Source organism: Chlorocebus sabaeus, chromosome 11, assembly GCF_047675955.1.
Source record: "Chlorocebus sabaeus isolate Y175 chromosome 11, mChlSab1.0.hap1, whole genome shotgun sequence".
NCBI classification, from domain to species: domain Eukaryota; kingdom Metazoa; phylum Chordata; class Mammalia; order Primates; family Cercopithecidae; genus Chlorocebus; species Chlorocebus sabaeus.
Window position 1 is genome coordinate 92,005,666 of NC_132914.1, and position 27,754 is coordinate 92,033,419.

General features: G+C 42.9%; 1 protein-coding gene across 2 annotated transcripts in view; it reads right to left on the minus strand.

Annotated features, from left to right (window-relative positions):
- Positions 1 to 27,754, minus strand: part of TMCC3 (transmembrane and coiled-coil domain family 3) — a 309,980-nt gene that overhangs the window by 104,078 nt on the left and 178,148 nt on the right. Inside the window, exon 2 of one of the 2 annotated variants that reach the window (XM_073021001.1) lies at positions 26,998 to 27,096. The exons of the other annotated variant lie outside the window; for it this stretch is intronic. Within the exon in view, the coding sequence (XP_072877102.1) occupies positions 26,998 to 27,096 (99 nt within the window). The remainder of the gene's footprint in view (positions 1 to 26,997; positions 27,097 to 27,754) is intronic. 2 annotated transcript variants of the gene reach the window in all.

Consider the following 27,754-nt stretch of genomic DNA (forward strand, 5'->3'; position numbering starts at 1 on the left):
CTTTATAAAGGTCACAGTTTTAGAATGGAGCTGGAGGCCATCAAATATACAGAGAGACTCCACGACTGTGCAAAGTACTTCCAAAGACTTCTTTGAAGCTAACTCTATACAGCTGAAACCAAAATCCAGCTAAACAATGCCTGCTCCGGTGCTGTTAACAGCACCTCTCCACTCATCTCCATCTGGGCTGTTAACTGAGCGCAGCGTGGTTTTATCTTAATTCACCCGGATCAAAGCAGGTTAATTCTCAGCGTAACCCCGTGCATCAGACATTCCTAGCATTCAACATCAGCGTAGACACAGCTCTCCGAATGCTACATGGTTTGCTTACACTTCTGTATGCCTGAGCCTGTGGTCCAAATTTTTCCCTGACTTCAAAGGAGGTCAAAATTCCAAAACTGGGCTTTGATGGGGAAAAAAGTGTTCCAAAGATGTTACACACCTAGAACATGTATCACACATGTGCTAGATCATCTCTCTGGAGAGTTTATTTTCTTCTTGAAAGTCGTTTCACCCGTTTTTTCTAGGTCTCCTTCTTGGATTCTCCTGTTTGATCCTGCGGCGATCTCATAATAGGAATGTGATATTGCTATAACTATTTGTATTACTTTGCTCAGGCTGCCGTAACAAAATACCACAGACTCGGGGGCTTAAACAACAGAAGTTTATTTTCTCACAGTTCCAGAGGCTAGAAGTCTAAGACCAAGGTGCCAGCGGGACTGGTTTCTCTGAGGCCTCTCTCTTTGGTTTGCAGACAGCTGCCTTCTTGCTGTGTCCTCACATGATAATCCCTGGTGTCTCTCAGTGTGTCCAGGTTTCCACTTCTTCTTCTTTTTTCCCTTTTTTTTGAGAAGGAGTCTCACTTTGTGACCCAGGCTGGAGTGCAGTGGCACAATCTAGGCTCACTGCAACCTCCGCCTCCCAGGTTCAAGCAATTCTCGTGTCTCGGCCTCCTGAGTAGCTGGGATTACAGGCTCATGCCACTACACCTGGTTAATTTTTGTATTTTTAGTAGAGATGGGGTTTCACCATGTTTCCCAGGTGGTCTGGAACTCCTGACCTCAGGTGATCCGCCCAGGTGGATTACAGAGGCATGAGCCACCATGCCTGGCTGGTTTCCTCCTCCTAATAGGGACATCAGATAGACCAGATCCCAGCCTAATGATGTCACTCTAACTTCATTACCTCTTTATGGGTCCTGTCTCCAAATGCAGTCACCTTCTGAGGTACTAGGGTCTAGGGCAGCAACATACCAACGTTACAGGGACACAGCTCAGTCCCTGACACCACTCATGTGATGATGAACTTGGCAAATGTCTGGAAGCAGCTGTGCCCAGAGATAAAGGAGAATAGCAGCTGGGGAATGACAGAGTAGGGATCTTGAAACCTACAAAAAACTCCACATTCCTGGGAAAATAAAGCCCCGATTTCCTTTGTTGAAATCTGCCCATTTTGATTAGGTACTTTCTTAAATCCCTACTTTAATTTTACATAGAGATAGAGTTACATAAAAATTTTCATCCAAAGAGATAACTAAAGAGGTAATGACCCATAAAATGTCTTTAACGGCTCTTCCTAGTATGCAGTCTTCTTTCCTTAAGAACAGCTACAATTCTCAATATGCCATTTCTCTGCATAAAGTATATGTGCACAGCCTGTGATATATGAATAGAAAGGGAGAGTGTGGGGTGAGGAACAGAGGAGATGGGGGGGGGGTTACAAAGGAAGCCAGTGAATGGAGATTGTTAAAGAAAGAAGTTCAGTGTGAAAAATACACACACACTCCTGAGAGGTGGGAATGTACTGCAAAGATGCTTCTCTGAATGAGAAGCCAGGGCAGGCCTGACCAAGTGAATTTTTGGTATGAAAAAGAGGTACCAGGAAGGAAAAAGAAGTATAAAGTATTTAATAAGACCAACTGATTCAGTTTTGAAATGAGATATAATCAACTTTAAAGGACTTGGGAGACAAGGGAGAACGTGGAGTTATCAGTGGAGACAGTACCACAGCAGCTGGAGGCAGGAGCAAGTTCTGCCTTTGTCTGCGGGTTTTGCAGGTCAAATAAACAGTATCCCCAAAGATTCAAACCTGAGGCTTGCAAAGGACTCTCGAATTCCAGATTCTGGTGTTAAAAGTCTGTATCATGCCTAAATAAATATATTTAAAGAGCTGTGGCCAAAGATGTGGTTTTATAATTACATATTGATTTATATTGGATTTCTTGGTCGGCTGCAGAGTTTGGAATCTTTCCAGCATTACTTTCTTGCCAATTTCTAGGTAGCTTATAGCAATTTCAAAGTACCTCCAATTATACATTTTCAACAGATGGGATTATTAAATGCTTAGTGCAAACAATGATCCGTAGATGTGTCACCACCCACCAGTAGACAAAGCCGAGCTTCTCTCTGCTCCACTCTCACTCCAATAAATATTTACATCCTTCCATTTACTCATTTCAAGACTTCAGGATATGGAATTTCATTGCTCTTTTAAGGGGAGTGCAAGAAATTGTTAATGGTTTCTGGATTTTCCAATTAACTTGCTCTCAGAAGAATTTTTCTTTAGTATAAATAACAGACATGGTTCATGGTCTGTAGATATTTTCATTTACACACATCCAAGTATGGTATCAATTTTTAAGTAGGAACCTTTTTTTTTTTTAAAGCGTTTATACTTTTAAAACCTAGATTGTAGAACTTTTCAGGACAAGGTGTGTGGTCCAGGCTTCTTTTTCAGATGAGGAAACTTGAGGCACGGATATGTAAAATGGCTTGCTCCTTGGTAGCAGAGCTGGAGGAAGAGGCAGAAGAAGAGGGAGAAAGACTCTGAAGTTAGTGTGGGCACCTGCTGGGTGGCCAGGTCCTCATCTTTGTGGCTTCACAAACACACACCTTGCAGCAAGCATCCTTGTCACAAACTCAAGATAGCAAGGCTGAGACAGAGAGAGGTTAGGATACTGGCCTACGGTCATTCGCAGTAAGCAATTTAAACCCAAGTCTGTCTGATACCCCACACCAACCCTCTTCCATTTCCCTACACTGTTCCCTAAACAGAACCAAGTACATGATTGAGTTTAAAACCGATATTTATAATGGCATTACACAAAGTGAGATTCAACAGCCTCTCCAAACCCTAGGTTTATTTCCTACTATTCAATCTCTGAATTGTTATTGGTTTCTGTTTTAGCAGCATAACTGACATTCACTTAAGAAAGTATGAATTAATACACACTTAAGTGTAAATCAGGTGAAAGCCTGGCTGTTTGACCTTAATTAATCATTAATGGAAAAAATTCCCTCATCCTTTGAGCCTTTCTATTTTGAATGCAATTATTTAAATGAAAACGTAGGGCAGTCCTCTTTAGCATGTCTTACCCGAATAGGAAATTCAGAGCGTATCTCACATGTCCATTCCCAGTGTTCACGGTGAGAGACATGAAAAGGTACAAGAATCAGCCAGCTAGTAAGTGATTCAAACTCAAGACCACCTGACACCCTAAACCAATCCTTTTTATTATCTAACATTTCCCGGGTAATGGAAGAAATACATACAAGGATGTATAGAATGCACGTTTGAAACATATCAAGCATATTTAGATGTAAAAGCTTCTTAGGACCTTGTGCACTTGGTGTTCAATTTCCATGAAGCTGTTCATTAGAAATACTTTTACTTAGCAGAGAGAAAAAAATTATAGTTATTTGATATAGTTTGGTAATTAATTACTCCTCCACAGCTAAACTCGCTGCCAAACACAGGTGGACCACAGGGCTGATGAGGCCTATGCTTCACACCTATTGACCCAAAATGCAGTGGATACAAAGGGCATCCTTAACCCCCATATGGTAATTCTGAACTGCACGAGCAATTAGGTAAGAGTGTGACCTATTACCACTGACATAAAAACAGCTCAAAGGCCATGTACTATTTACTATTCATAGGAGTCCCGTGGCATACATTGGTTTGCAAAAGACAGCAGGTGACATTCATCAGCAGGCTTTTTGTGTCCCTCTGCTCACACTTAAAGCACAATTTTGGAGTCTCAGGTTAAGGCTGTTTTTCCTTAACACTACTCAATTTTCTTCTGAATCACTGAGAAAATCTAAGTCTGCCTTGGGGTCATCCTCAGTAGACTGGAAATGGGGAAGAGAATGAGCTTCTTTTGTTTTTATATCTTCGTGTCCATAATTAGGCAGTATTTTTAAAAAGAGAAAAACAAACATGTTCCAAGCACAATAACCTTGGTGCTGTTCTGTAATCCCGAGTGGCATACTGGCAAACTGGATTATTATATTTTTTAATTTCAGATAACCTTCTCTCAATTGCCAAGGGTATATTCAGCAAATCAAATGGACTTCCCTCAGCATCATAAACCCCATTTGTATCCTAGTAGAAACACACATTTCCTGAGAAAGTGAGCTGTGTCTTAAAAAAGGAAGTTGAAGTCTTTAAGCTTGAGATAAGGCGTTTCAAAAGGGAAGAAACTTTTGGCAGGACTCGAGTGCATCCTACGCTAATGGAAATTGGAAACCCATCCTTCATTTCATGGACATTACTCTACAAAATGTAAAACATATTGGCACCACAGCAACCAGCTCCACATAATGTACTTGCAGCTTCAAATGGCAACCCTGCGGGGGATAAAAGGTGATTTTTTTTTTTTTTTTTTTTGCTATCATGAAATCTTGGAATTTCTTAATTCCACAAATATTAGCAAGTATATATTTCATGCCAGGAAAGTTTCTTGGCTCCAAGGATATAGCAGTGAACACAATTAGGTTGCTGGCTTCACGGAGTTATATTAGGAGGTGGGAAATTTTAAAAATTACTGTATAATATAGCAGATTATAATAAATAGAGATGGTATAATAGATATCATGGTATATTAGTATATAGATTTATAATTATAATTGTATGTGTCACATATAGAAACATATAGCATAGAATTCTATATTTTATAATGTAACAAAATATGTCAGGTGGATATAGATCATATCAGATGCTAGTAAGTTTTAGAAAGCAGAGAAAAGGGGATAGATGAGTGTTGCACTTTTGAATAATATGTTCTGGGAAGTTCTCATGGATACGCTGGGATATCTTACTAGAAAACTGAAGGAAGTGAGGGGGTGATACATGTAGAATATCTAGAAAAACACCATTCTAGGCAAAAGGACCAGCAAGTGCAAAAGCTCTGAGGAAGGGGAGTACTTGATCTATTTGAGGAACTGCAGCAAGAAAGCCAGCATAGGTGGAGCAGAGCGAGCCCAGCAGGAGAGCGGGGAGGGTGGAGATGAGGTCACAGAAGCAGCCTGGGGTTAGGAGAACAGCAGGGCAGATCCTGTGGCATTTTCTGGCAGAGTAAGGACTTTTTATGGGGGGCCAGGGTGGAAGCTGGGAGGCCGATCAGGAGGCTATTGAAACAGTCCAGCGTTTTTCTGCATCTGTCCCAGACCCTTCCCTTCTCATCTTGCTCTCTCTCCCAGACCATGGCTGGCCTGCCTTCCCTCCCTCCCTTCCTCCCTTCCTCCCTCCGTCCCTTCCTTCCTCCCTCCCTCTCTCTCTTTCTTTCTTATTTTCGATGGAATCCCACTCTGTTGCCCAGGCTGGAGGGCAGCAGAGTAATCTTGCCTCACTGCAACCTCTGCCTCCCAGGTTCAAGCGACTGATTCTCCTACCTCAACCTCCCAAGTAGTTGGGACTACAGGCGTGTGCCATCACACCTGGCTAAGTTTTGTATTTTTAGTAGAGACAAGGTTTCACTATGTTGGCCAGACTGGTCTTGAACTCCTGACCTCAGGTGATCTGCCCACCTCAGCCTCCCAAAGTGCTGCGATTACAGGCATGAGCCACCAGCCCGGGCATGGAGCCTCTTGCTCCTATGTCTCTTCTGACCTCCAGCCTTACTCACCCATACATCCAGTTCATCTACACATGGGTGGTTCACTATGTCCAAATGTGCCCACCCTCCTCCATGCCCCTCTGGCTCCTCTAGGATCCCACCTTTCAGCAAATGGCACCACCACTCAGTTGCTTAAGATTTCTCTTAGGACTGTCCCTCCTTTAACACTTCACATCCAGAGTCCTCTTGCTGCAGACACATTTCATTTCTTTTCATGATAGCACAGAGGAGTAGAAGGGGCCAAAGGCATAGGGAAAATACAGTGTCACAGGAACTAGGCGTTACCATGTACCTCTCACTGTAGCAGACACTATGCTCACCACTTCCCACAAACTATGTCATTTAGACCTCGCTGCAATCCGCTGCAATCCGAGGAGGAAGGTGCTGTGCCCATTTTGCAAATAATTTAGAGAAGTAACTTCCCCAAGGTCATAGTGTGTACTAAATCCCCTAAGAGAGGAAATAAATTGAGTCTGAAAAACTCAAGTCCACTGAACTGAGTCACGTGGAGACCACTGGTGACCTTAACAAAAACCTGGCCAGTGTCCAGCCAGAAGAAGAGTGAGAAACAAGAGGGAGATGAGAAAATGAGGACAGGAAGTTAGCCAACTCTCTCCAGGGTTGGCCTGCGAAGCAGACAAGGAGGAAGATAAGGCTATAGGTGAAGGGAGGGCAGAGGAGGCTGGGCACGGTGGCTCACGTCTGTAATCCCAGAACTTTAGGAGGCTGAGGTGGGTGGGTTACTTGAGGCCAGGAGTTCCAGACCAGCCTGGCCCACATGGTGAAAGCTTGTCTCAAAAATAAAAAATAAAAAAGAGAGTGCTGGGGGAGTGTCTAGGGAGGGTTTTATTTTAGGTGACAACAAAGTAATTTAAATTTCTAAAACCCAACCCCTTTGCAGAGTGTGCGTTAGCATGTCTATGTGAGCAATCAGCACAGAAAAGGTATTTGTTTTCTCTGCTTCCTGCTCCAAAGAAATTCAGATTTTGCTTATGAGTTTGGTTTTAAAAATCATTGGCTATGCATAAAATGTGCTTCTCACATCTTAGAAGATGGGAAAATCTATAGAAGAGAAGGTGTATAACTGGGTCAACAAAACAAACAAAAAGACGATCTACTCTGGTTTTCTTGGGAAGCTGAAAAATCAGTGCTTTAGAAAAACCAGTCAAGCCAGACTATTCTGTCACAATGTGGTGGAGAAACCCCAACACTGAACCCACAAGCAGATGACCTAGTGGGCTGCTCCTTCTGGCCAGCCACTATCTAGCTTTATCATCCTGCATAAGTCACTCAACTCAGGGTCAGCATCCTCTGTGGATCAAGGGGCTAATATTTATTATACCGCACTTGGTTCTGGGCAGAATCAAACAATTGAATCAGCCAGAAGATTGACAGAGGATGCGTGATTTCAAATAACTGAAACAACCAGTAAAAATGCTTTATACAAATGCAAGGTATTTCCAATATCTTCAATATCATAATTGAAGGTAAGCATTAAAAGATACTTATGGGCTAGGTACAATGGCTCACACCTGTAATCCCAGCACTTTAGGGGGCCGAGGCAGATCGCCCAACCCCAGGAGTTCAATACCAGCCTAGGCAACATGGTGAAACCCCATCTCTACAAAATATACAAAAACTAGCCAGGCTTGGTGGTGTGTGCCTGTAGTCCCAGCTGCTCGGGAGGCTGAGGTGGGAGGATCACCTGAGCCTGGGAGGTTGAGGCTGCAGTGGGCCATGATGGCAGCACTGCACTCCAGCCTGGGCAACAGGGGAGACTCTGTCTCAAAAAAAAAAGAAGATATTGTACACAGTCTGGAAGCAAGCTGTTTGGATACACGTACATTCACCAACTGATTCAAGAGTTTAAAAAAATTCAGTGATAGCTTAACAATGCCAAATATATAACAACAAACACCTGCATATTTACTTTTCATTACAGCTGGTGCTGTTGAAGTTGATTTCCAGTGAATCAGGTTAAGCCAGGCCTAAACTTGTGGCCATGACTGGTCTGTGAAAATGCTCAGTGTGACATACTTTCAGTTTGCTCTGGATCTCACAGTGTACGAATTCGGTATACAAGTCCTGCCACAGAGGTGTTGCTGGCCTGTGATTTAATAAGCAAAGAAAAACCAGTACAGCCAGTCTAATTATTAGAGCAGCCAAGCTTTCAGATTCCCTTATATACTTCCAACATCAGGCCTCCCTCAGGCAGGGCAAGATTACACACAACTCCAGCACGGTACCAACTCCCTAACCGTCCATTTCCTATGGAGACATGGATATGGCCTTCTCTAATTAGAGGGACAAAGACAGAAGAGAACCATTATTAGGACTTTACTTTTTATCCTCTTTTAGTTTTAAAACATCCAAGTCCTGCCCTTCATGGATCGCTATTACAAATACTAAAATGGGGTTGGGGGTAGTGAATGAAGTGCCACAGAGACCAAACGCATCAAGCGTTTCAGTTATGGAACATTCTGGACTCTGAGAACCTCGAAGTAGGAGTGAATCAATCCTACATCCAAGCAGGTAATAGCTAAAATCACCAGCTCAGCACAATTCTTCTGGGCACCCTCTTCTCTCTCTGCAAAAAGAGATTGGCTTTCCTTCCTCTTCTTACCCTCCCTCCCGCCCCCACCCCAGGCCTGGAGTCTAGGGCTGTCCAATGACAGGGACACCCTGATCAGCACTGTCTTCTGGGCTGCTTTGGCTCTTGTGGTTGTAGCTAGGTTGTAGCCGGCCAGCACGGCAGGGGTTGGATGGGGTGGGATGGGGGCTGTGGGGGTGGCTGCACAAGGGACCATACACCTTTGGTAATACACTCATGGTTTACAAAAAGTTGAGAGTCCACGTAACCAGAAATGCGTAATTCATGTAGCCTCCTAAAACTGCCGAGGAATTATTCTTGCCTCCAAGTCAACCCTGGCTAGGATCGTAAGTATTATAAATGTAAAAAAAAATAAAAATAAAAAAAATTTAAAAAAAATGCAATTCTTAATTTAGTGGATATTCAGTTCTCAAACCTGAGGCATGGACTAGGAGATTAACATGATGCTCACCATTCTCTGAGACCTTCCACAAACACCCTCTGACCAGTCTTTCCCTCCTTCCCTCCTCCACTCCTGCACCCTCTGCCCTACAGCCATTCTGCCTCACTCACCACGCCCTGCACGTGCCTTGCCTCTCCCTGTGTGTTTTTGCAGGTTATGGTTCCGCTGCTGCATAGAATAATCCCTCCTCTCTCACAGAAATTCCTCCCATCTGGGCCCAGATCAAATGCTCCTCCTCAAAGAAGATCTCAAAGAAGTATCTCCTGCTTGCCACAAATAATATTTTGTTTACAGCAATAATAAGAGCCAATAATAAGAGCTACTTATTGAACATACACTAAGGGACGGGAATCCTAAGCAGCACTTGACACATTTTATTTCATTGAATCCTCATGATACGCTCCATGTGCATGTGCTATTACTACTATTCCTTGTTACAGCTGAGAAAGTCGTGATTGAGAAAGGTTAAGTGCTATCTCTAAAAGGGCAGTGGCGACACTGGACTTGGGTCAGGCAGTTGGACACCAGAGCTCCCACATTTTACTACACGTTGCCTTATACTGTAATGATTTGTGCAAGGGTCCCATCTGCTCTGTGAATTTCTGAGGTCATATATCTTCAGATATCCCATTACATGAACTCATGGCTTGGCCTAGAGTGGTCGCTGGAATTGGAGCAAAAGTGCACTTAGAGAGGTTGCTACGGCTGATTCTTCCAGGCAGGCTAACTATCCTATCTTTAACCCAGCTCTGACCTTTAGGATGGGTCAAGAGCAGCAACTAAAATGGCCTCACAAAGTCAAGGATCCAAGACCCAGGAAGCAGGAGAAATCTGACCCTTGGAACGCTCTGGAAGCACTGAGGGGCCCCACAGGATATGGGCACCATTTTGTCCTAATTTGGGTAACAGGTATCTGAGACGTAAAAGCCTGCCTCTGTGCACATCAGCTAGATCTCTTAGAACGGTGAGTCCCGGAGCCAGGGGCAGGGTAGCTTTCTTTTCCACTATATAATAAATGCTCACTTGTTGCAGTCAATGATTCTTCAGACTCTGTTTTCAGTCTCCCGGAGAATAATAAATTCTTGTTGAGAGGACAAGAGAGCATGGCTCAAAGGTTAAAAGCAAATGGGCTCTAATGTTAAACAGACTCAGTCTGAATGAGTCCAACTTTGCCCCAATATTTGTGATCTACGACACAATAGTTAACGTCTGTACTTCAGTGTCCTCGTCTGATTAAATAGAGATAATATCACCATCCATTCATTCATAAGGTGACGAGGACAGAGTGAGATAATGCATGTAAAGTGCTTACTATAGTCTACTCAAAAATGGTTAGCTCTTATTATTTAACAATTGCTTTTCTCACTAATGCTAATTATTGTTGTTGGTTAGTTTATAGCTCATGAGAGTACATTTTCCACCTGAAAAATTCTTAAATAAAATTCACTGGTTAGTGCTCTTTTATGCTCTACAGAGCTAGCAATGAATATAGAGATCAACAATTCTGAACACAAAGAATGAGAAGATATGCCAGGCACGGTGGTTCATGCCTATAATCCCAGCACTTTGGGAGGCCGAGGTGGGTGGATTGCCTGAGGTCAGGAGTTCGAGATCAGCCTGACCAACATGGTGAACCCCGTCTCTACTAAAAATACAAAAATCAGCTTACATCACAGGCGCCTGTATTCCCAGCTACTTGGGAGGCTGAGACAGAAGAATCACTTGAAACCGAGAGGCAGAGGTTGCAGTGAGCTGAGATTGTGCCACTGCACTCCAGCCTGGGCAACAAGAGCGAAACTCCGAAAAAAAAAGGAAAAAAAAAAAAGGAAAGGAGGGAGGGAGGGAGGGAGGGAGGGAGGGAAGGAAGGAAGGAAGGAAGGAAGGAAGGAAGGGAGGGAGGGAAGGAAGGAAGGAAGGAAGGAAGGAAGGGAAATATATAGTGATAGGGTTTGGCTGTGTCCCTACCCAAATCTCAACTTGAATTCCTGTGTGTAGTGGCAGGGACTTGTGGGAGGTAATTGAATCATGGGGGCAGGTCTTTCCCACGCTGTGCTTGTGATAGTAAATCTCACAAGATTTGATGGTTATTACAGGGGGAGTTTTCCTGCACAAGCTCTTTCCTCCTGCCGCTATCCATGTAAGATGTGACTTGTTTCTCCTTGCCTTCTGCTATGATTGTGAGGACTCCCCAGCCATGCAGAACTGTAAGTCCAATTAAACCTCTTTCTTTTCTAAATTGCCCAGTCTCAGGTATGTCTTTATCAGCAGCGTGAAAACAGACTAATACATATAGCCTACACAACATGGTGAGACTCTGTCTCTACAAAATATAAACAGCGGGGTGTGGTGGCACATGCCTGTGGTCCCAGCTACTTGAGAGGCTGAAGTGGGAGGATGCCTTGAACCCCGGATGTCAAGGCTGCAGTGAGCCATGTCTGCACCACAGCACTCCAACCTGGGTGACAGAGTGAGACCCTGTCTTAAAAAAAAAAAAAAAAAAAAAGATATAAACATTACGGGTACCACCTAACAATTAAAGCTGTTCAAAATATGGTAGCCTTTGAGAAAAATAAGCTGCCCCCTTTCCCTACTTAGTAGAAATTCCTTCCTACGGCCATTACCTTTGGTTCATTTTAAGACCCTGATATGGTGTGGATTTGTCTCCCTGCCCAAATCTCATGCCATCCCTGGTGTTGCAAGAGGGGCCTGGTGGGAAGTGATCGGATCATGGGGGCCGTTTCTTGTAAATGATTTAGCAGCATCCCCCTGGTACTGTTCTCGTGATAGACAGTGAGTTATTACTAGAGCTGGTTGTTTAAAAGTGTGGAGCACCGCCCCCTCTCTCACTCCTGCTCCTACCACGTACAACGCCTGCTCCTGCTTTGCCTTTCGCCAGGAATGAAAGCTCCCTGAGGCTTCCCCAAAAGCAGATGTCGCTATGCTTCCTGTACAGCCTGCAGAACTGCCAGCCAACTAAACCTCTTTTCTTGATAAATTACCCAGTTTCAGGTATTTCTTTATAGCAGTGCAAGAATGAACTAATACAGACCCCAATGGTCTTACTTCTTCTATCCTATTTTACCCCAGCCACTTACGGTGATGATTCTCAAACTTTGGTGGACAGAAGAGTCACTTAGGGTGTTTAACAAATACAGATTCTTGTGTCTATTTATGATTATGATTTAATTTTATTTACTTTTTAGAGACAGGGTCTTACTCTGCTGCCCAGACTGGTGTGCCGTGGCCTGATCATAGCTGACTGCAACCTTGAACTCCTGGGCTCAAGCGACCCTCTGGCCGTCCCTCTTGAGTAGCTGGGACCACCGGCGTAAGCCCAACTGGGATTATGACTTAATAAAGAACATCCCAGGTGATTTCTGATACCAGTGGTCCTGTGAACCAATTCTCAAAAACAGGGTCAGTAACTGACACCTTAGAAATATTTTTCCGTGTAGGCCAGGCACAGTGGCTCACACCTGTAATCCCAGCACTTTGGGAAGTCAAGGCAGGAAGAATGTTTGAGGCCAGGAGTTCAAGACCAGCCTGGCCAAAGTGGTGAAATCTCGTCTCTACTAAAAACACAAAAATTAGCTGGCCATGGTAGCACGTGCCTGCAGTCCTAGCTACTCAGGAGGATAAGGCTTAAGAATCGCTTGAACCCAGGAGGCAGAGGTAGCAGTGAGCCGAAGCTGTGCTATTGTACTCCAGCCTGGGTGGCAAAGTGAGACTCCATCTCAAAAAAAAAAAAAAAAGAAAGAAAGAAAGAAAGAAAAAAGAAACATTTATGCACGTAAATTTATTTCCTGTATCAGAAAAAGATGGAAAAACTTTTAATTCTCCAAATGTGGGTCTGTGCTTTTGAAAATAATGTTCCTTGAAGCCTAATCCTTGGATTCTATAATAATGAGTTTGTCTATTAGTTACCACTTATTCTGGTAATTTCTAAAGTCTCGTTTTACTTTTTTTTTTTTTTTGAGACAGAGTCTCGCTCTGTCACTCAGGCTGGAGTGCAGTGGTGCAATCTTGGCTCACTGCACGCTCCACCTTCCAGGTTCACACCATTCTCCTGCCTCAGCCTTCCGAGTAGCTGGGACTACAGGCGTCTGCCACCATGCCCGGCTGATTTTTTGTATTTTTAATAGAGACGGGTTTCACCATGTTAGCCAGATGGTCTCGATCTCCTGACCTCATGATCTGCCCACCTCGGCCTCCCAAAGTACTGGGATTACAGGTGTGAGCCACCACGCCCGGCCAGTCTCGTTTTACTTCTTATTGCTGATGAAGCACAAGTTATTTTACTGTTTCTTCCCAAGGCTGTGTACTGGTAAAAATTTTATTTGAGAGAGGCCAGGATCTTGACATGGTCCTGATTCTGGAGCCAGGAAGCCTGAGTCTTGCTTTATTACGAACTCTGAGGTTTCTTTTCAAATGGCTACAGTCAGGCTGATATTGGCAATGATGAATAGGATGCAGAAACAGCCCCAGTCTCTGAAGCAGAAGGTGCTCACAAACCTGCTTTCTAAAATTCACTAACATCTGATATGATAGACATCCATCCCTCAAGGGTCTAGAATCCAGGATGTCAGGAGAGAGTGAGGTTGTAAATATAGAATCTGCTCCAGCACTGGCCAGTCTGAACATTTCTTTCCCTTGGCTCTAGCATAGCATTTAAGATCAATAAAACCACAGACTCTAGAGGCAGAGACTTCCTGAGTTTCAAATCCCAGCTCCAACGCTTACTACTGTGTGAACCTGGGCAAGTTACTTAACTTCTGTGTGCCTCAAGTTTTAAGTTTTTCATCTATAAAGTGCTGTAGGGGGAAAATATATTTTCTTCTATCCATCTTAGGTGCATTGGCTAGGGCTCCTGTAATAAAAGCCAAATTAATATGAGAGAAGCACACAGATTTATTTAATATGTTTTACCGGACACAGCAGCCTTCATAAAGAAAGGAAACCACAGAGAAGCAATGAAACCTGAGTGTTTTTCATAGTAGGTTGATGAAGAGGATGGTGGTGGAGAAATATGATAGGGCAAAGGGTGTAAGGTGAGTGCAGTGACCTGGAGGAACGTAGCAAGGCCTGTTTGTATTCGTCTCTGTGTCCCATCACTTTCAGAGATAAGGATGCTCCTTCCATTTGAATATAGGGAAGGCATCTCTCACATGAGTGTTTCGTGACCCTCTTCAAGGGAAGCTCAGAAAATCTGTCCTAGATTTTATGATGTGCTTCAGGAGGGAGGGGTGAAGGAAAGGTGAGAGAGACCTTCCTGTGTCTGCGTTTTCTCATATTCCTTCAGATTAAAATATGCAGTATGCCAAAGTGCCATATATTGGGGTAGTGTGTCCTGAACCCCATCAATGGGATGTTACAAGAATAGAATTGGCACATAGTGCTACGTGAGCGTTTATTAGTATAGGGTGGTCATGTGGCCCAAGCTATCCATGACACTTCGTTCCAGGACTTTTGCTGAATGAGATGCTTCTGCTAGAGTTGATAAATGGGGAAGAATTTAAGCTGAGAACTGCCAGGGGCCACCTGTGGAGAAAGCCTTCCTGAGAGTGAAGCTATTGCAGAGGAACGAGGGCTGAGAGGTGGAGACAGTGTGGGATTTAATGCTAATGCTTAAGACCTAGGTCCAGTCATGCCTGGATATCTAGTGTGAACTTTTCAGTGACATGGGCTGTGAAAACTTTCTTTTCTCACTTGAGTTGACTTGGGTTGGTTTCTATTGTCAGAGGCATTTGAACCAAAGCGACTCCATCTTGAATAGGGGTTGGGTAAAATGAGGCTGAGACCTGCTGGGCTGCATTCCCAGGAGGTTAGGAATTCTAAGTCACAGGATGAGATAGGAGGTCGGCACAATTTACAGGTCACAAAGACCCTGCTGATAAGAGGTTGTGGTAAAGAAGCCGGCCAAAATCCACCAAAACCAAGATGGCAAAGAAAGTGACCTCTGGTTGTCCTCATCATTCATTATACACTAATTATAATGCATCAGCATGCTAAAGACACTCCTACCAGTGCCATGACAGTTTACAGATGCCATGGCAATGTCAGCAAGTTACTCTCTATATGGCCTAAAATGGGGGAGGAATCCTCAGTTCCTGAAATTGCTCACCCCTTTCCTGGAAAATTCATGAATAATCTACCCCTTGTTTAGCATATAATCAAGAAATAACTATACATATATACTCAGTGGAGCAGCCCATGCCACTGCCCTGCCTATGGAGTAGCCATTCTTTTATTCCTTTTCTTTCCAATAAACTTGGTTTCACTCTATGGACTTACCCCAAATTCTTTCTTGCACAAGGTCCAAGAACCCCCTCTTGGGGGTCTGGATTGAGACCCCTTTCTGGTAACATTATCACCTTCCACTGAAGAATTCTGACCTAGCTTTATTGAGATATAATTCACTTACCATCCAGTTCACCTATTTCAAATATACAATGCAGTGGTTTTTAGCATATTCACAGAGTTGTGCAACCATCAACACAACTGTTGGGATGTTGATCTAAAGACCCTTAGAGATGGCTCAGTAGGCCTGGGATGTGGAATGTGGACAGGCTTGTGTGATTCTGCTTCCAAAGTCACCACGATTTTGTTTTGTTTTGTTTTTGAGACAGGGTCTCATTCTGTTTTCCAAGCTAGAGTGCAGTGGGTCCCTGCAGCCTCGACCTCCTGGGCTCAGGTGATCCTCCTACCTCAGCCTCCTGAATAACTGGGACTACAAGCACACACCACCATGCCTTTGTTTTTTTGACGGAGTCTCGCTTTGTCCCCCAGACTGGAGTGCTGTGGCGCGATCTCGGCTCACGGCAAGCTCCTCCCCCTGGGTTCATGCCATTCTCCTGCCTCAGCCTCCCGAGTAGCTGGGACTACAGGCGCCTGCCACCACGCCAGGCTAATTTTTTGTATTTTTAGTAGAGATGGGGTTTCACCGTGTTGGCCAGGATGGTCTCGATCTCCTGACCTCGTGATCTGCCCGCCTCGGCCTCCCAAACTCCTGGGATTACAGGTGTGAGCCACCATGCCCGGCCTTTTTTTTTTTTTGGAAAGATGGGATTTTGCAATGTTGCCCAGGCTGGTCTCGAACTCCTGGGCTTAGGGGATCCTCCCATCTTGGCCTCTCAAACTGCTGGGATTACAGGTATGAGCCACTGTGCCCGGTCTCACAATTTTGAAACTACTACTTTTTTTTTTAAGACCGAGTCTCGCTCTGTCGCCCAGGCTGGAGTGCAATGGTGCAATCTCAGCTCACTGCAACCTCTGCCTCCCAGGTTCAAGCGGTTTTCCTGCCTCAGCCTCTTGAGTAGTTGGGATTACAGGCGCACACCACCATGCCAGGCTAATTTTTATATTTTTAGTAGAGACAGGGTTTCACCATATTGACCAGGCTGGCCTTGAACTCCTGACCTCGTGATCCACCTGCCTCGGCCTTCCAAAGTGCTGGAATTACAGCCATGAGCCACCACAACTACTTTTAAAGTTGGAATTATCAACTTTTTGATTTGGAAGTAATGAAAGTTCAGCAGAGTATAATGGAAAAGGAAACAAACTAAGAGTTAGCACTCCTGCTTTCTTTAAAGAGACATTAGAAAATCCCTATAGTCCCTTTATACTCTCAATAACTTGGCCAGGCACAGTGGTTCACAGCATTAATCCCAGCACTTTGGGAGGCCAAGGTGGGTGGATCACAAGGTTGGGAGTTCTAGACCAGCCTGACCAACTGGTGAAACCCCGTGTCTACTAAAAATACAGAATTAGCCAGGGGTGGTGGTGCATGCCTGTAATCCCAGCTACTTAGGAGGCTGAAGCAGTAGAATCTCTTGAACCCGGGAGGCAGAGGTTGTGGTGAGCTGAGATAGTGCCATTGCACTCCAGCCTGGGCAACAAGAGCAAAACTCCGTCTCAAAAAAAAAAGAGAAACAACTCTAGTTTTCCTCAAATTATCTAATATTTCAGATGACAAAACTGAGGGCCAGTGAGGGTAACTAAACTGCCAATAAACCTGAAGGCCAGTGAGTTAAGCAAACTGCCCGAGCTCACAGAGGTACTCACTTTTAGACACATTCAAGAATTCAGTTGTTTTCTATGTTGTTAGTTTCAAGCAGTTCTTACTTTTTCTGCAGGATTTCATACTCAACACTCAGGTCAGTCTCCTGAAATGCCTGGAGGTTAAGAGGGTCTTTGTGGTACTAGTCAAACATTCATTCAATTCTGTTTTCATTCATTGAGGAAATACACTGTGATTATGATAGTCCCTATATTTATGTTAAATTCAGTGCATCTGTCTCTTTAAATAGTGTTATACTCACAACCTGGAGAAAAATCAATATACTTGCCCTAAAGCAGGATATAATAGGAAATTTCAAAAATATTCTGTGGTATTTATTGGGTTAGGTAAATAATAAATTGGCAAGTTTCGACAAACATTTATGAAATAGTCTTAGTTTGTAGGAGCAGGAGTTTTAATTACCATGTAGTGCTGCTGGGGATAAGGAAGGATCATGGTTAGGAGCGTACCTGCACTCTTCATCTAATAAAAAGAAAGAGATTTGATAATCAAACTGGAAATACAGAATAATTTGACTTCGAATAGCCCTTGAGGCTTCAGATAACTTCTCAAAAACATGAAAAGCAACCCTTTAGCTATTACTAATTACAAATCTGTGTATCTGGGCACATAAGGACTCTCTATACTGGCTGTGGAAATTTTTAGAAACACATTTCCTGGAAGAACCTGAGAGGTTGGATCTGGCCAAAAAAATATAATACAGTCTGTGGCAGGATGCATTGTACTTAACCATATTCAAGGACAGAAAGGCATTTGTTTTATCTGGGATATCCTGTGAAAACACATTAAGAACACCCAGGGAAACATCGTCAGCAGGGATATTATTTGTGGTCATCGTTGTTTTTAATGTGTGTTTTTTCCTTATTAATTCTAGACAAAGTAATTTGAATCTTGTAAAAAAGTACTGCACGCCAACCTGGGCAATATAGCAAGACTCCATCTCTAAACACAAAACAAATAAATAAATTACAAGCAAGAGGTGGTAGAATTTTTAAACTGAGTTCATTGGTGAGGATCTTGGATGGACTTCAAGGGAAAACAGTGAAAAGGAGATGAAACCCTGCCCATAATTCCACCATCTTGATAGAACTATTCCGAGAACTTTGATGCCTTTTTTGTGTTACTTTTCTTCTAAGTATTCGTTGTATATACTTGTAACTGGGAAGTGACAAAGTTCTAAGAGATCCTGGCAAGTACTGCCACCCCCAACTCATCACCACAACACTATCCTTCCCTTCCCCACTCCCCTCCAACACACATATATTCGCAGCCTTCAAAACCAACAAGACCAATCTCATCATGATTTGTTTTTGAAACTTTTTTAAGAGACAGAGTCTTGGTATGTTGCCCAGGCTGGTTTCAAACTCCTGGGCTCAAACGATCCTCCTCCTTTAGCCTCCCAGTTGCTGGGATTACAGGCATTTTAAATTCACGACCAGAAACTAGGACTGCCAACTGGCAATCCTACCACATTCCCTGGTCGATTTACTCTGCCACGCTGCTAGATGGTGAATTCATACTCCTCTTTCCTCAAACTTCCGACACCTCCTCCTCCTCCATCTTCACTCTTGGCTTATGATCTTGGTTTCTACTCTCTGAAAAATAGTTGAAGCAATCAGGAGAGAATTTCCACACATTCCCTCTACTACATCTATTCCCACCTGCTTCTGTGCCCATATATACTCTGCCTCCCTCCTGCTGCCATGGATGAACTGTCTGTGACCCTGAGGCCAACCCCTTTCCTCATTTTCCACAGTCTGAGCCCCCTTCCCTACTTAGGGGCCCTGCACCAGCAATTCTGCCCTCTTTCCTGCATTGTCATATTTTCTCTCTCCATGGATCACTTCCAATGGCATATAACCATGCTGGTATTTCCCCCACTCTTAAATACCCCTCTCTTGACCCCATTAACCTCTGTCAAAACTAAGTCAAATCCGGTCATTCCTGTCTGAAAGCCCCTAATGGCTCTCAGCTCATTTAGAGAAAAGTCACAATCCTACAAAACCCTATATAGTCAGAGCCCATCTACTTACTACTCCACAGCCTGTGTTCCCCGATCCTAGAACACACCCCAGGCCTCCTTGCTCAAGGCCTTCGTATCTGCTGTTTCCTGAAAGGCTCTCTGGGTATCTGAATGTTCATTCCCTCACTTCACATCTTTACTCAAATGCCATCTTTTCAGAGAGGCTTTCTTTGGCCTCCCTACGCAAAATTACAACCACACTCCCTCATATTCCCTCTCTCTCTCCCCTGCTTTATTTTTCTTCCTAGCACTTAACACTTTCTAACCTACCATACTAACCTTACTTATTAGGTTTATTGACTGTTTCCCCCATTTGAATATAAGCCCCACGACAGCAAAAAATTTTTTGTCTGTTGTGTTTACTGCCAAACTTATTCCCTAGCTAGCACTGCAGTGCCTGCTATATAGTAGGTGCTCAGTAAAAGACAGCCATAATGTAGATCATCTTAAAGTTTGCACAGTCATGTTCGTTTATGATTCTTCTGCAGCCTCTGCTTAGAGTTCTCTGAATCAAACCCATGGACCTCATTTTACCATGGTCTACGATGTACGTGTCTTTTTGTCTTTCAAATAAAATCTGACTGTAGAATGAGAAAAGCGAAGGACCTGGAGTGCCTTCAGCAATGCACTGAGTCTTTTTCCTCGCTTTCATTTTGGTTTCTACTAAGTTTGGTTTGGAGAGAGGAAGCATTTGTGTCTATCTTGGAGAGAGAGCAGAGAAGATCTTGCAGGGGGTTTCAGCATGAGTATTTGGCAACAGAAAGGATGATTCAGAGCTTGAATGTGAAACCCATACAGAGGCTAAGGGGAAAAAACAGGAGCTAGAAAGAGAAGGGAGAATCAGTCGTATCACCTGAGAATATGGTTCTCTGGATCAGGAAGACACTGTGGCCCAAAGCAGATTCCAAAGATCAAAGGAGAAGTGGCATTCCACACCAGGAATAAAGGTTTTAGCCTTGGTTGAAAGTAAACATAAAAGCATATCACCACAGGATAAAGATTTCAAAACAACAGGGAGGCAGTGGGCTCTGAAGTCAGAAAGACCTCGCTCTAAGGCCAGCTTCCACCACCTCGGAGCCCTGGGATGCAGTTCTCAGGGTTGCAGAGGATTTCAGTGCAAAGCCCGGAGCATTGTCTGGCAAACGGTGGGGCCTCGAGGGATGTTATCTCCTTCCCCTGCTACAGCCTCCACTGCATTCCCACAGCCCTGCACCATGTAAGACACATAGCAGATGCTCAAGAAATACTAGTTTGATGAACGGATGAGTAACACAAGAGGAATCAGTTCCCATATCAAGCTGCCTCTGCCCTCACACCAGACTTCATAGAATTCACTTGCTTTTTTGTCACTTTCCTGCATCCCCTTGCCCTCTGCCTCACTCCCAAAACCATCTTCACATGTGTTGTTTGTGCTCCCACTCCACAATGGAGCTGGCGTCAGCTACGTCAATCCTCCAGCTGCCAAACGTTCATTTCCATTTAAACACATCGCGTTTAGCAAAGAATCGTGGACTAAGGAGGCACGGTGCATACACCAGCCTCCATTTATTACTCCAGGCTGACAGATTTTTTTTTTTTTTTTTTTTTTAGCAGAGTCTTGTTTTTCTCCTCTGAAGGAAAGCTTGTTTCCATAGAAGGATTTCCCCTCTTTGTGTTCTTGCTTCATTCACAGTTTTAGTGTTTACTTTTGCTTTTTATCTTTGCATAATCCTTGCTGTTTTAAGAATCTGAGGAGACTCTGAACTAGAGTCCCTCACCCTCGCCTGTAAATAGCTCTGGTTCACACCAATAGTGGCTGACATATTTCCCTGGTTTTCCTTCACATCTTTGTCATGTGAAAAATGCTGGTAAATCATGTGGACAAGCCTCAGATGACTTGGTATTTGTTCGTGGGACATTTTTCAAATCTTTCTGCCAAGATTTTGTGCAATGATCAGTTTATTTTAATGCAGTTCACGGAGAGAGGGTTCCCGTTCTGCATCGGCTGCACAACCACTGACCTGTCTGTAAGTCCAGCAAGGGTCTGGAGGTGGAGGGCCTCAATGCTTGGAAGGCCAGGAGGCCCTCTGCTCAGGGAACAGCTGTGCTCATGGAAGCAAGTGGCTGGCCTCCAGGACTAGCTCATAAGCAATGGGGAAACTAGGGTTGACAAATGCTTGGTGGAACAGCAAAAAAAGGGATGCCATCGGGGTACCCCCAGCATGAGTGAGGGCAGGGGACTCTTCTTGTTTTGTTCATGATGTCCCCAGCACAGCTCAGATTGGCGTTCTGTAAATATCTGTGGAATGAATAAATGAAGGAATGAGGTAGAAGGATAGGGTACCACAAGAATCCCAATAAAATGGAGAGTTTTGAAAGGGATTAAATTGCTATTGTCATGTTTAATTTTACTAGACAATATTTGTCATTCTACTGAAACACTAGGACGGTGGGGTCTAGAAAAAAAAATACTAGTCACCATTTTTTTTTTCCATATAAGATAAACCAAAGCAAGGAACTTCATTTTTTAAAATTTATTTTTTAATTTTAAATGTTTTTTTTCTGGGTACACAGTAAGTGTATATATTTATGGGGTGCATGAGATGCTTTGATGCAGCCATGCAATGTGAGACAAGCACATCATGCAGAATGGGGCATCCATCCCCTCATGCATTTATTCTTTAATTACAAACAATCCAACTATTTAAGATATTTTAAAAATATACAATTAAGTTATTATTGACTATAGTCACCCTATTGTGCTATCAAATAGTAGGTCTTATTCCTTCTATTTTTTTTTCTTTTTTGTATCCATTAACAATCCCAACCTCCCCGCCAACCCTCACTACCCTTCCCAGCCTCTGGTAACCATCCTGTTACTCTCTCTGTCTATGAGTTCAATTGATTGGATTTTTAGATCCCACATAATAGGGGACTTCAGGCAAAAAACTGATGCCTACTATGTGCCAAACATGGTGGTAAGTAGGAGGTGAGAAACTGACAACTTGTATATATAACGCTATACGCCTGGAGTTATTATGTATGCAAACATACAGAGTTACAATAATTCAGCACTTGCCGCATGCCAGACACTATGTAATTCTTCTACTACCATTAAGATGTTGTAGCACTATTATTTCCATGTTACAGATTTAGAAACTGAAGCTCTCAGACATTAAAAAAAAAAAACCCAGCTCAATATAAGGTAACCTTGAAAATAACATGACACTCGAATTTTCCAATGAAAAAATTACCCTCTTCCAGAGATTTTTGGCTAATCTGAATTAAAAAGCTTTTAGAAATGACAGCACAAAATCTCATACACATTGTTCAAAATAAGAAACCTACCAAGGTCACTGACTTAATTTTTCCTTTGGTCAACAGAAGAAGAGACAGAAATAAATTTTCGAATTCATTTCTCAGAGAATAGCTGTGCCCACTGATCAAACTTAATGTAATCTTTGGGAGTTACAGTTACCAATTTGAATAATGTTACTCCATGACAATTAATTAGCATGTAATGTTATTTCCATCTGAGACGTTATTAAATTTTAGAAAGTCTAGATGTCTCCAAGTGGGCTTCTTAGAGATAACTCTGAAAGGATGTTTAACGGTAACGAAACACAGGGTAGGATTTTACTGTGGGAATGTTTTCAGGCTTCCATTTTATCCAGCAGCTTTCCTCTGAATGGCTTTACTGTTTAGCACTCAGTGTCACGTGCGCGCGCTCTCTCTCTCTCTCTCTATATATATAAATATACACACACACACACACACACACATATATATATATATTTGATACTGTGCTCTGTTGCCCAGGCTGGAGTGCAGTGGTGTGATCTTGGCTCACTGCAGCCTCCTCCTCCTGAGTTCAAGTGATTCTCCTGCCTCAGTCTCCCAAGTAGCTGGGACTACAGGCACACGCCACCACACCCAGGTAATTTTTGTATTTTTATTAGGGACAGGGTTTCGCCATGTTGTCCAGGCTAGTCTTGAACTCCTAAGTGCGCATCATCCACCCACCTAGGCCTCCCAAAGTGCTGGAATTACAGGTGTGAGAAACTGCAGTCCCTATATTTACATCAACAGCCTCTCTTAGAGGCCTGGAGTTTCTTTATGATATGGTTTGGCGGTGTCCCCACCCAAATCTCATCTTTAACTGTAGTTCCCATAATTCCCACATGTTGTGGGAGGGCCCTGGTGGGAGATCACTGCATCATAGGGGCGGTTTCCCCCATACTGTTCTCATGGTAGTGAGTAAGTCTCACGAGATCTGATGGTTTGATGAGAGGAAACCCCTTTGGCTTTATTCTCATTCTCTCCTCTGCTGAGATGTAAGATGTGCATTTCACCCCCCACCGTGGTTGTGAGGCCTCCACAGCCATGTGGAACTATGAGTCCATTATAAATTACCCAATCTTGAGTATGTCTTTATCAGCAGCGTGAAAACGGACTAATACAACCAACAATGCTAAAAAAGAAAAATACATTTTCAAGACCACAGACAAGATTTTATTTGCTGGGTCTGAATCAGATACGCAGACCACAGACAAATCTAAGGCTAAGTGAAAGAATATGAGAAGAAACAGATTTTCAAGGAAGGAATGTGAGACCTATAGCATTTTTCTTCCAGGGATGTAAATAATGTGATCATCGGACATCTACTATCCATCAATTTCATTCAATACACATATTTCAAATGTCTTTATCATGATTAGAGCCAGCCATTTTTGAGCCAACTAACCATTTTCTGAAGTCTTTGTCCTATCTACTTTGTTTCCTCCATAGAAACACACATGAAAGCAAACACAGCTCCTTCTTCCACTACACTTCTTAAGTAGCCGCATATTACTCCAGAATTTATTACCAATTCTCTAAATTGAACATCGGGTTATTTCCTAATGCTCAATATTACAAAGGACATTGAAATGAACATCCCTATGATGAAGCTTCTACACATGATCTTAATGATTTCCATAGAATACTGTTATGTGCATGTGCCTAAGGTCTTAAATACACATTGCCAAACTCTCCAGAAAGATCATGTTATAGTTAAGGTCAACTTTTCACTATGTTTCCTGGTATCATCATTGCCACATTTGCCAGGATTTGGCTGTAACACTCAATAATTTTTTTTCAAAACCATTTTTATTATAGTATATAAGAAGCAAAGTAGGTAAAGTACACAAGCTAAAGTATATAGTCTGATGAATTTTTACATAGGTATGCCTCTGTAACACCACTTGTATCAAAATCAGAATATTTCCAACACCCAGAATGTTTCATTATGACTCTTCCAAATCAGTACTTCCCAGCCCCACCCTGGCATAAGGGGTAATCTTTTTTTTTTTTTTTTTTAACTTCCTTCCATAACCATTAAGTTTTACCTCTTCCTGAACTTCATAAAAGTATTCTTTTTTTTTTTTTTTTTTAAAGTACTCTTTTAGTGTCTGGCTTATTTCACCCAACATGATAGCTTTGAAATTCATCCATGTTCCTGAATGTTCCACTAGTTTATTATATTTTAATTAGTTCATTATTTGTATTGCTATGAAGTATTTCACTGTATAGGAAGCACCACATTTTATTGTATCCATTCCCCTGTTGATACCCACTTGGATTATTAATTAGTTTGGGGCTGTCAGGAATAAGGCTGATATGGACACTATTGTGCATGTCTTTTAGAAGACACACGTACACATTTCTCTTGGTTGTATACCTAGTAGTGGAACTGCTATACATGGGGTGAGTATACATTTAGCTTCAGTGGAAATTGCTAGTTTTTCAAAATGGCTGAACCAACTTAAATTCCCACCACCAATAATGTGTGAGAGTTTCAGTTACTTCACATAATTACCAACATACTGCCTAAACCTTAAGGTACTTGGTAGATATATGACATGACAGTCTTTACATGTTCAATTTTTATATCAGTAATTTATTCTAGATTTTAGCTGTAGTGCACAGACTACAATAATGAGGGAGGAAGTTTAGTTAGTTGATTTAAGTGGTTGATCCTAGGTAAAGAGGGTCCCATTTATCCTGGTTAGCATGTCTGAGACCACCCAAAACAAGGGTCCCCCACCCCGGGGCCATGGGCTGATGTTGGGAGCTGGGCTGCATAGCAGGAGGTGAGCGGCAGGCGGGCGAGCAAGTAGCGAGCAAGTGAAGCTTCATCTGTATTTACAGCTGCTGCCCATCACTCACATTACCACCTGGGCTCCGCCTCCCATCAGACCAGAGGCAGCATTAGATTCTCATAGGAGCACGAAACCTATTATGAACTGTGCACGAGAGGGATCTAGGTTGGGCGCTCCTTACAAGAATGTAACGCCGGAGGATCTGTCACTGTCTTCCATCCCCCCGAGATGGGACTGTCTAGTTGCACGAAAACAAACTCAGGGCCCCCACTGATTCTACATTATGGTGAGTTGTATAATTATTTCATTATATATTATAATGTAATAATAATAGAAATAAAATGCACAATAAATGTAATATACTTTACTCATCCCCAAACTATCCCTTCCCCCCAACCTGCCCACTGTCTGAAAAATTATCTTCCATAAAACTGGTCCCTGGTGCCAAAAAGGTGGGGGACTGTTGATCTAAAGTGCAAAATTGTCAAAGAAAAATCTATATGACATTTCAAGTCAAGTTATTCACCTCCAAGATGAACCTCTAAGATGTGACAGTCTATGATATGCCACAGAGTCAACAATCTAAAGAAAGATACAGGCATGTGTATCTCAAATCTAATTTAAGAGGGTCTGCATTACTCTGCACATTAAGACTTCTCATCGAGATGAGAAAAAATTGTTTAAAAATCTATTAAAAATTATAAATTTTTAATAGATTAAAAAATTGTTTAAAAATCTATTAAAAATTATAAGGCCTATAAAAGCTTTAGACTTAACCTAGTTGAGACCTTTCATGTCCCTGAGAAGCATGTATTACTGTGTTCATTTTATAAATAAGTGAACTGAGGTTTTTTAAGAGATATGGCTACTGATACAGTCAATCAGTCTCAAAGGCTATGTAGAAGAACCAGTTTCAATTCTTTGTCCTCCAACTAATCCATTGCCAGACTCTTTCCAAATGCACACTTACAAAAAGTAATTTGTAACCGATTACCTGGAAGATCTAGCCATCCGTTAAACAGCTGGAGCCAAGCAGAATGTCACAATATGCATGAATGCCAAGAAGTGTGCAAAACTGAACTTGCGATCTGCCCTACCATTTCCTGGGCGTGCCCAGGGTGGCAGCGGTGCTGATCCCTTCCACCTGCCCCTTGAGATCCACCCCACCTTCTCTGGGAGTCCATTGTACATGGCTGCATCCATGGACATGGCTTCCAGCTGGGCTCACCCCTGAGGAGCAGCAGCAGGGGGAAGGAGAGAGAAGAGGGAGGCTGGGGTATTTATTTCCCTTGTTCCCTTCTCTGTGGCTCACTGTGGGCTGGCTCCATCCTCTAACGGAAGGGCACAGCTTGGGGTCAGGAAGCCCCCTCCACAGAGCCTTTCCGCTCCCAGGTTTGGGTAAGTACTTCCTTCCCTCCTCAGGTCTTGGGCTGGTGTTAGCCCTTCTGCGACTAACCTGAAGGAGCTCTGCAATGATCTGCATTTTCTCTCTACCTTTGTAAGAAGTTACTTCATTAATGCTTTTCAGATGATCTAATTTGGGTATATCATCTGTTTCCTGTTTGGGCTCTAGGTGATACTGTAGTCTTGTCAAAGCCTGGGGCTGAAGCCATCATAATAAATGAAAAGAAGGGCTCATTGGAAATATCATGAATGACACGTCTAGTCTTAGGAGGTCTGGAGGAGGAAAAAGGAATGAATGAGCTTTTCTCTACTGACTCACAAACCACCCAAGAAGAGTTGGTGGTCTCCCCAGCACTGCTGCTATATAGCAAGGGGAGGGTGGGAAGAGGAAGAAGGAGGCAAAGGGCCACATACTGAGCACTTACTATGTGCCAGGTGCAGTACAGGACTTTCACACACATCGTGTGATCACATGCTGTGTAATCTTGTTTCGACTGTAACCTCTCTTTGTCCCAGTTTTTCATCTGTAAAATGAGAATAATAGTAGGATCTATTTTGTAGCATTGAGATAATTAAATGAGATAATACCTCTAAAGTGGCTAACACAAGACATCACATGTTCAATAAATATTAGCTATTAATAATGATGATGATAACAGAAATGATTTTAAAAGTCTTATAATAATCTTCTAAAGTAGGTATTATTTTGCCCATTTTAAAAAGGAAACTAAGGCTCCACTGGTGATGTCACAAAGAAGAGGCAGAAGGGAAATTAATCTGAATCCTGACGGCAAATCTTTATCTATTTCACCATCACCACATCACCCTGCCCCTCAGTTGCCTCCTATGTGCCACAATTCACAGTTTATATAAGGGATGATATATATGTGACCCATGTGCTGTAATACTCTTCTCCCAGATGAGTGACAGACAACGGTCCTCTTTCGAGTTGACTCTCAGAATGCCTCCTAACACACTACCTGTCTTAGTCCTTTTTCTGCCGCAGTAACAGAATATCACAGACTGGGTAATTTATAAAGATCAGAAGTTTATTTGGCTCATGGTTCCGGAGGCTGGAAAGTCCAAGACTATGGCAACAGCAACTGGCCAGGGTCATCACCTAGGTATCATGTGGCAAGGAAGCAAGCACACAGGAAACAGAAAAAGGAGGACAAATGCATC